The 11,031-nt window shown below is 35.6% G+C and overlaps 1 protein-coding gene across 1 annotated transcript; it reads left to right on the top strand.

The window, feature by feature from the left end:
• The first annotated feature begins 6,382 nt into the window (after positions 1-6,382).
• Positions 6,383-8,062, top strand: LOC109172936. Its single transcript, XM_019322186.1, has one exon. The coding sequence runs from the start codon at positions 6,383-6,385 to the stop codon at positions 8,060-8,062; it is 1,680 nt and encodes a 559-aa protein (XP_019177731.1).
• The last annotated feature ends 2,969 nt before the right edge of the window (positions 8,063-11,031 follow it).

Raw genomic sequence — 11,031 nt, 5'->3', positions numbered from 1 at the left:
CAAACCAAAAGAGACCCAACATTTTGAATAATAATGTGCAGAATATATACTTTAAAATTTTTTAAACTGTAAGCCTATGGTAAAATGTTTTAATCCATGAAGATCAAATTCATGAGAAATAACTGAATTTACAAATTCAAACAATATCAAACCAAAAGGATATCCTATAATTTGTAAATCAAAATCTCACAAACCCTAATTGCATAATTAAACTTAATATTATGCACTTAATGTTATCAAATAATGCGTAAAACAATCTAAGGAGTATGAACCAACTAAAGAATATGAATTTAAACAAAATATTCATTTATTCATACTTAACCAAATATGGGCAGTCATAATTCAAAGAACTAAATGAATTATGGAATTAATGGCAATAGTCAATTGCCTAGCAAATATGTTTTTCCAAGATTACTAAATTGATTCAAAATCACTCTCCATAACCCAGTTAATAATAATATTATTATTAATGGAAAAATTGCAAACAATCAAAATAGCAATAAATAACCATAATAATATTATCACATTAAGTAGGAGACTAAATATGGAAAAACAGTGGTTAAAACCGCTAACCTTTATGAACATTTTCGGAAATTTTGAAAACTTAATAAAATTTGAAATCCGAAAAATATTATAGTCCAGAAAATTATTTTCTGTACTGGAGTATTGTCACATAAATTGATTTGGAAACAGTTCAAGGTACATATCTGAATACCATAACAATATTAATATCATTAATTAATTATTAATAGCAATAAGTAACATTATAATCACTATTAACATTAATAATAACGACAAACTAAAGTATGGTAATGCACCTTAAAATGTTTTCATTTTTCTAAAGAATAAAATATGTGACTAGTCCAGATTAACGGTTTAACTGTAACTGTAGCACTAATAATCAATAATAACCGTAAAAGATAATCAATGACTAACCTTAATGATGCAAACCGCATCTCCCCATTGCGCTAACAACGATGATGATCCACAAGAGAAGAAAAAAACTCCAGAGTTCTCCCATCTTCACTGTCGGTGTCAGTAGCCTCGATGCAGCGTCCAATGGTACATTTAGAAAATTTATTGGTAGGACTTAATTACCAACATTAATAGTCATGTAAAATGAAGTGGTAATCATGCCAATGTACTAAATATAGTAGATTACCATGAAATAATAATTAATATGGAAGGTAATAAACGGGATTAGCCCCTAAACTTAATAAAAGTAATTAATAATGCCGAATTTAACTTAATAAATGGCAAAACTGCAATTAATGGATGCCAAATACTGATCTCAATTTTACCACGTAATAATTAACCATGACTATTATGATACTTAGGGAGACTGAAGTTAAGGGACAATATACCAACTATATTGCTTTTGCCATAAATTAAAGACTTAATATTATTATTAAGGCCCTACAAACTATTGATAGATTAAAAATTAATCAACTTAAATAATAGTTTGTAATTCTTAATTGCCAAAATAACAATTAAATCCTTAAAATGTTAATGTCTCAAAACAGGCCAAGACAATAATTATAGCACTTAATCACTCAAATTAGCTCATAAACCTTAATAGACTAAGTGAATTATAACATGAATGATAAATGGTCTAGTACTGTAATAGACCCAAAACTTAATATTATTACCAACAATAAATACCAAAATATGGTAGTTATTAATAATTAGAACTGAATATATATATATATATATATATATATATATATATATATATATATATATATATATATTTGTATATTACTCCATGAAATTGAAGGCAGTACTTATACTACAATTATATGCACTAGTACAAAATAGAGAAAAAAAATATGACTTTAGGCTACCCTTCTTTAAACAAGGGTAGTGTATTATATTTAAAAAAGAGGGCAGAGTTTTAAATAAGGGACACGGAAACATCAAGGCTTTCCACGTACCCAAATCCGCTACTCTTGTACAAGGGTAGCGGAAAGCCCTATACAAGGGTAGCGGATGTTCATATCTGTATTAGTGATGGTTTATATAATTATATTTGCCATGCCTGATGTATCTTTTAAGATATGTCTTATGGGAGTTGAGTTTTTAAACTGCAGTAACTTCCATGTAACTTCTCCTAACTGCTATATTTGCATCTATATATATTTGGAGAAACATATGAAAATATGACATGCAATAAATTTGCATTAAACATAGATATATCACAATGCTACATTTCTACAGGAAATTCTTAAACAAAGCAACTTAAGCATTTCATTCATCTTTCTGTACCCCATAAGATTAAATCTTGAACCTTGTTTCTTTATATGAAGGAGCTTTAAAGCTTATATGAAAGTGATAACACGCCTGAAGATTTCATATCTTCACTTCCCTTCCCGTTCACTCAAGAATTTCTCCAACAAAACTTACCAGAGTCTCTGTTCCATTTCTCTCGTGAGAATAGAGAAAGCCACCTGAGGCTTGATTTTCCTTTTACTTCCTTCAAGTCTCAAACATTTCATGGACTGACTGACCAAGACATTATTGTTTAGACTGCCTTTGATCGTCCCCCTCAAAAAACTTAGCCTCGAATGGAAAGTGATCAGACGATTTCAAAGGTGCACAAAATTCCCTCACATATCACTCCCTACTGCCATTTATCAATAACCCAGATCATGTCATGCCAATGATTATTGAAAATATTCGTAGAGATTAAAGAGCATATCAACATGAAGCAAAACATTAACACTCCTAGTAGTGAAATGAAATTCATCAGAACAGAATAACGACCTAAGCAACCAAGTCTTCTCATCTTTGAACTCATCTTTAAACATGTAGGTAACACAAGCACTGGCAAGTAAATGACAACAAGGTTCTACTTTTTATTCAAAAAACTATCATCTAAATATCTGTACAAAACAGATGTACCAACAGACCCAGCATATTGTAGTTTTAGCAGCAATACAAACAAACAAGCATAGAAAATATAGCACCGGGAATTTCTATATATGTCTACATCTTATACACACTTCTATGATTTAGCCATAAGAGAAGCACTAATTGGGCTTAGCTTCCACAATATATTAGATATTTACTAAATTCTGAGCGTGTTCAATCAAGTTCATGCTTTGTCAGTGTTGAGCCATTAATGTGCAATCCAACTATCAGCTTAGGCTTTTAGTTGAGATGGAGCACATGCTTCAATTTGATATCAGAGCCATGCCAAAGGTCGTGGGTCGTGACGTGTGCGCTATCCATAAGCGACTATGGTCCACGTGTTGCTTGGAACCCACCGCACACGTGAGGGGGCATGTTGGGCCATTAATGTGCAATACAAGTATCAGCTTATGCTTTTAGTTGGGATGGAGCACGTGCTTCAATTGTGAGTACCGAGGTGAGTAGATTAGCTTTGAATTGGACCATAATTTTCTAGTCATAATCTTAGGTAGGCATCTATTTTAATGTTGGGTTCAAACAAAGTCATCAAATCACCTCTTTTGTATGTAATTTTCATTTCGTGCATTGCATGGGTGCAATACTAGTTTGGTACAAAATACAAGTGAGGTTGTGTTTGATGCCAAAAAGTGAAAATTCCACTGCTTGCAAAATATCACAAAACCGAGAGAATATCTCTAATTTTGCGCGTTTGCCGCCAATTGAGGCATTTCAACTTTTTAGTACAATAATGTTAATTTTTTTTTGAATGCTACTAGCTCTATTACAATGTAGTATCTGTTCGTATACTTTCTCAACCTACTGAAACACAAAGAGCCAATAACGCCTCCACTGAAGCTCGAACTCACAACCTTCCAAATAAAAGTTCAACCCGGGTACCACTAGACCACATAGTCCTGGTCAATAATCTTAATTAATATATATTCACATACACATTTTCAAAGTTAATACTTTTGTTTAAAACAAGACTTGTAATATTACAAATGTAGAAAATACTTCTAATCATTTGAACTTGACTTTTTATATTACTAAATTATGTGAGATTAATTAATTTATTAACACATTATAAAAATTGATAACTTATAAATATTATAAAATGTATTATAAAGTTTATTTGATTTTTAGTTACTAAAAAAATTTATAAAAGATTTAATATTTATAAAAGACATTTTGGAGCAGTGCCCGTCCCCACAAGCCAATGTTATATATTTTTATTGCATACTAATTTAGCCACACAATCTCACTTTTCCTTTGCCTTAATAAATCAAACTCTATGTGTTCCCTTCTTTTCTTAGCCGTTTACATAATCTCTTATCAAATTGCTATACTTAATCTCAATGCCATAAATTATGCAGTTAATTGAGTGCAGAATATTAAAGAGTGTTATTGGATAACAAATATACTCCACACGTATGACTGAACTCACAATGGTGAGATACCATCAGTATTATACACGAACCTAGAAAAAAGTATAGTTTTGGCTAGCTAGAAGGAAAAGAAAAAGTTGAAAATTGAACTCACAATATTTGTTTCACAATAAATACATTTATATTTTTTTTGTATAATGCACTGTTTGCATTTCACAAGAACATACTAATCAAGAAATAAAATCAAGGAGCTTTGCCCACATACTAAATACTTTACAATCATGTAATATTTCAACCACTTTCAGATTTTTACAAGATTATAAGATTTTAGAATTTGCACATAATGATTGTTAGGAACACATGTATTAGGATTTTGATGATACCAATGTAACATAGATAGTAGACCCCTAACTTTTTTTCATTTACTTTGCTACCTTCGTCTTAGACGAAAAGTACCATAACTCACCATGTAATTCGTGTTAAGTTAGTCAAACACACGAAACTGAGTTATGATCTTTTAGTTATGTTTCTTTGAACGAAAGAAGAGCTGTTTAATGAAGCAGAACCTCCTCTCAGATGGACCACGAAAGAACAGATGATAGTCTACAACCGAAAGCAAAAACCGAAAGAATTCTTGTAGTCTAGAGACATCAGTTCTGTCTGCCAAGACAATTCATCTTCTCTCAACTCAAGAAGAATGTTGTCAAATGTCTCATCTGATGATTATCCTAGGAATAAGCTTTCCTAAGAATGAGAGCACACTTATCAAGGTGTATTAAATGGCATAGTACCACTTTTCAGAGCTAGAAGACAAAACACGCAGGAGTGCTTGTCTCCAACGTCTATATGGTACAACTGCATTTAATGAAGCAATAAATGCACTAGGCTCTCCGGTTATTAACCACTTGATAATAGGTTTGAAATGCCATCTCCCTCCAACGGATGGATATTTTCTCTCCTATAAATACCCATCTTCTCCATGATAGAAGGTGCTGGTTTTTAGAACAATCGAATACTCATACTGAAAAGCTCCTTATACAAGTTCACTCTCTCAAGCTTTTGAAAACCAGTGATTCAAGGTGTGAAGGTTACAAGAAGACGCATTAGATCTCATTCGCACAACCTTGAAGAAGTCTTGCAATTTTGTATGCATTGATCATCCATCAATTCACCAGCCAGTCAAGACTTCATCGTGTTGGAGAACCTCGAATATTATTCTCATCCAACCCTCAACTCTGAATAAGACGTTGATAGAGGCGGAGTAAACTCTAGGAGTTGAAAAACCTTCAAGTAGTTGTCCGGCTTAGTGATCCAGGAAGCTATCTTGGTGTAATTTGTACTAGGAGTGATAGTGCAAACCTTTCACGAGTTTTGAAAGAAGAGTGGAGTAGGCACAGTTGGCCGAACCACTATAAAAATCTCTTGTCTCTCTCTCTTTACTTTTCAGTTCTTTACTTTCGTGCATTGCATATCATACGGCTTTAACCAAAAACATTCTTAAAAGAGCAAACAGTGCAAAGCAGTCTAAAATTCATATAACTTATCCGCTGCGTAATAACCCCGAAAGGAGTTATTTTCAAAGAAAACGAGTTGAGTCTATTCACCCCCCCCCCCTCTCTAGACAATCCTTTCGACCCTACCGGAACCAACACGTGGTATCAGAGCAGTTACCTTGAACGGTAAAAGCTTTGCCTTTACTGCCTGGTAGATCCCTTTTTATAAAAATTTCAAAAACTGCTTTTTCTCGCCTTTGCACTATTTTTCTAAAAGAAAATGGAAAAAGATCACTCTAACCGATCTAGGCCTCTTGCTTTCAATTTGTCTAAGTTTGCTGACTGGAAAGTCAGAATGCAGGCACATCTTTCGGCCATCCACGATGAGATGTGGGATGTCATATGCATAGGTCCCATCACGGTAATGATGGTAAACACCCAGGTCGCTGCACAGGAAGCTGATGCAGAAACAATGATTCCTAAACCAAAGTCTCAACTCACCTCTGATGAGAAAACTAGAGCAAACCTAGATAACGTTGCACGAGACATCCTCTACAAGTCCCTAGACGACTCCCTCTTCCCGAGAGTTCGTTAATGCAAGACATCCATGGAAATTTGGAACGTACTCATGAATTTGGGAGAAGGAGAGGAGCAAGAAAAATACAACAAATTTACCGTGGCCATGAAGAAGTTCGAAGACTTCAAGATGATGCCCAACGAAGCTATTACCGACATGGAGCTCAGATTCACGAAGCTATCACCGACATGGAGCTCAGATTCACAAAGCTCATGGGTGATCTCTCAGACCTCGGAAAGGAGCTTACTGAAAAGGAAAAGAACTTGAAGATTATTCGAGGACTCCCAAAATCATGGGATATGAAGGTCATAGCAATGAGAGATCATCGCGACATGAAAACTACTAGCACAAACAAAATCTTCAGTGATCTGAAAGCATGTGAGTTCGAGCACGAATCGAAGGAATCGGAAGAACTCGAGATCAGAAATGTAGCCTTGGTGGCCAACCAACAAGCATCAACGTCAAATAGGTCAACTTCTAACTCTTGCAATTTTTTATTTGACGAACAATATGCTTTGTTTGTAAGGAAAATGAAAAGGTTTATGCAGAAGAACAACTTCCAAGACTTTCAAAGACCATCAAGCCGAAGGCAACATGAAAGATCTTCACTTCCACCAAGACAAGAAACAATGGATTCCCAAATGCTGTGCTGCAACTGTCGAAAGCCTGGACATTTCAAAGCAAATTGTCCACATCCATTGGCCAGCAAACATCAGGACACCGGTGTTATAAAAAGCACATCAAAAGAAAGCAGCGAGTCCATCAAACAAAGTGACAAACTAGAGACATCAAACTCAAGAAACGAGATAAGAAGAAAAGCAATGGTCGTGAATGAAACGGCTGACAACATAGAAACCGAGAGCAGTTCCTCAAGCTTAAGCTCAGATGATGATGGCGCTGAAGAAGAAAATGGACTGCTGTGTCTGTTCAGCGAGGAAGAAGAATTAAATGAATTGTGCCTCATGGCTCAAGATGAAGAGGTAGATTCTCAATCCTCTTCCTTTCTTTCATTAGAAACTAGCTCAACCAGTGACAAAAATTCCAATGAATCAGTTAGTGAAATGATGTGGAAATTTACGATCATAAATAGCACATACTCAAAACTAAAAGAGGAGAACTCTCGACTATTGATCAGCCACAATGAGCTAAGGCGATTTCAAATAGAGAACATAAAGCTAGCCATTGTAAAAGATCAGCTCGAAAAGCAAGTTCTATCTCTTAAAGAGCAGTGTACAGAAATGGAGATATGGGAGCAAAAATTGCGTGAGATTCTTGATTCGTTCAATAATTCGTCCAATCTAATGGACCGAATGGTAAATGGATCAAAACCGCTTGGGGAAAGAACCGGAATTGGTTATGACCTCGGCTCCTCTTCACATGTCGCCTTAAACAAACCCACAAATGTCTATACTCGTGAAAGTTTTAAATCTGCTTTTATTCAAGGCCCCACTCAAGTATTTGAGCCAGTGACCAGGGTTTACAATGGTGAAGTACCACAATCAACAAGCTTACCTAAGGTAACGGCTGTACAACGAATTGTGGAACCGAGAAATGAAAACTCCTTGAAAGGAAATCCTAGGCACAAAAATGCCAAATGGAATGGACCAAAAGGCAATAGATCTAATCTATACCAAAAGAAGGTTCAACCTACATGTAATAATCAATCGAGGACAAAACCGAATGTTAATCAGAGGTAAAATCGTTCTGAGTATACACGAAAGGATCCTCAACGAGGAAATCCGAAACCAAGAAATGAACGTTATAGACATGCCGAGAGGTCAGTCAGAAGACCGAAGAAAGTCAACGTATGGAGTTGACCATCCGAAGAAGATTGGTTTGATTATCCCGAACCTTTGTCAAAATCGCAATTTGACAAAATACATCAGCACAAACAAATCAATTATTCCAGGTAGTATAATAAGCCACCTGCTGATTATTTCCTAGAACGTTATAAGAACAAAACCTTTGCTAAAATCTTTTATGATTATCGAACATTCAATGGGTACAGAGGACTGAGAATGAGTCGAGTTAACTCTAGGTTCGTATGGATCCCGAAGTTGACTATTAATCCCACAGGACCCGAAACCGAAGGGGTACCTAAAAATGCATAATCTTTCTTGCAGGAAAAAATAGGTCATATGGTATGTAGATAGTGGATGCTCAAGACATATGAATGGTGACAAAAAAAATTTGAGCAACTTTAAGGAAATTGATGGTCCAAAAGTAATCTTTGGAGGAGAAACGAGTGGTAAGACTCGTGGGACAGGGGATGTCATCAAAGATGGCATAACAATCCAAAATGTCTCGTACGTTGAAGCACTAAAGTTCAATCTGCTGAGCACAAGTCAGTTTTGCGACAAAGGATATAACGTCAAATTGTCCAAAGATAAATGCAATTTTGTCAGCATGAGAGATGGTGAAACAGTTCTCATAGCAAAACGAAAGAAAAACATGTACGTTATCACTTGGAACTCATTTAGTGCTAATGTTTGTCTTGTGGCAAAATGTAATGCAGATTTAAGCTGGGAATGGCACAACAAGCTGAGCCACTTAAACCTAGAGACAATCAACAAGCTTGCAAAGAAAGATCTAGTAGAAGGTCTACCGAAAGCAACCTACGTTAAAGACAAAATTTGTGAGGCTTGCCAAAAAGGAAAACAAATCAAGACTTCATTCAAGTTAAAAGAGTCAGATATAAACTCTCGTCCATTGAGCTTGTTACATATGGACTTATTCGGGCCAGTAGACCCCGCAAGTCTAAGTGGACGAAAATATACTCTGGTTGTAGTAGATGACTACAAAAAGTATACTTGGACATTATTCCTAAAGAAGAATTATGAAACATAAATTGTTCTACCTGATCTCCTAAGAAAACTTCAAACTGGAAAGGAAGTCAACATAATAAGGATTATATCAGATCAGGGAACCGAGTTTGTAAACAAAGTCATCAAAGACTTCTGCAGACAAAATGGCATATTTCACCAACTCTCGGCAGCACGAACTCCACAACAAAACGGAGTTGCCGAAAGAAGCAGCACGAACATTGATCGCACATTCTGGTCTGCCTAAATGTTTTTGGGCCGAACCCATAAATACAGCTTGCTACACGCAAAATCGATCCTTGAACAACAAAGCTCACAACCTGACTCCATACGAGTTATGGAAAGGTAAGAAACCTGTTATTAGTTATTTTCACATCTTTGGATGCAGGTGCTTCATTCATAACAACGGGAAGAATCATCTAAGAGCTTTTGATGAAAGAGCTGATGAAGGACTGTTTATGGGATACTCTTCGGTCAACAAAGCCTATAGAGTTCTTAATAAAAGAATGATGGTCATAGAAGAATCGATACATGTTAAATTTGATGAACAAGCCGAGAAAATCCATGTTCAGATAAATAAATCAATTGCACAAAGCTCAAACACTCAGGAGAGCGTAACATTTGAAGAAGAAGACTCAGATCTTGAAGATCATCTCCCATCTTACACGAGATATCAACCAAAGTCTACGCATCCCGAATCTAGAGCTCAAACTGATGAACGAACACAAGTCATTGATCCAAATGTTCAATCTTCCTCTGAACCAATGATATATATTAATATACCCTACATTCCTGAAATGGATGGTCAAAATCAACCAACATCGTTTGAACCAGATCTAAGATGGCTAAGAGACCATCCACCCGATCAAGTCATTGGAAACATACAAGAAGGAGTGAAAACTAGAGCCTCTTTACACGAAAATATGATGGCCTGCTTTATTTTGCTAATGGAACCAAAGTCTATTGACGAAGCCTTAAGTGACCCAGATTGGGTCATAGCCATGCAAGAAGAACTTCATCAATTTGAACGAAACAATGTATGGGAACTTGTTCCAAGACCTACACATCATAATGTCATTGGAACCAAATGGGTATTCAGAAATAAAATGAGCGAAGATGGTCTTACTGCTAGGAACAAAGCCCGACTTGTTGCTAAAGGCCACTGTGAAGAAGAAGGTATTGATTTTTATGAAACCTTCGCCCCAGTTGTCAGGCTTGAAGCAATACGAATGCTTCTAGCCTATGCAGCGCACAAAGATTTCAAAGTCTGCCAAATGGATGTCAAAAGTGTGTTCTTAAATGGACTTCTGGAAGAAGAAGTATATGTAGAAAAACCACCTGGTTTCGCTATTGATTGTGGACAAGAAAAAGTATATCATCTCAAGAAAGCACTATATGGACAAAAACAAGCTCCATGAGCTTGTTATGATACTCTCTCGTACTTTCTCATAAATTGTGGCTTCACGAAAGGAGCTGTTGATAAATTCGAATAAAAAATGATGATCATGTATTATTGGTCCAAATCTATGTTGATAATATCTTCTTTGGAAGTACAAATCCGGATCTGGGTGAAAAAATTTCAAATCTCATGCAAGGAAAATTTGAAATGAGCATGATGGGAGAATTAAACTACTTTCTTAGCTTGCAAGTCAAACAATGTCCAGAAGGGATATTCATCAATCAATCCAAATATACCTAGGACTTGATTCGTAAATTTGGAATTGATGGAAAGTCCTCAGTTAAAATTCCTATGAGTACATCATTAAGAATGGATATTGACAACGAAGGGTAAGATGTTGATCAAAAGAACTTTTGTGGAGTCATTGGATCTCTTCTTTATCTAA

This window comes from Ipomoea nil, unplaced genomic scaffold, assembly GCF_001879475.1.
Source record: "Ipomoea nil cultivar Tokyo-kokei standard unplaced genomic scaffold, Asagao_1.1 scaffold0457, whole genome shotgun sequence".
In the NCBI taxonomy this organism is placed as follows: domain Eukaryota; kingdom Viridiplantae; phylum Streptophyta; class Magnoliopsida; order Solanales; family Convolvulaceae; genus Ipomoea; species Ipomoea nil.
Note: the sequence above shows the minus strand (reverse complement) of the source record. Positions and strands in the feature narration are given on the sequence as shown.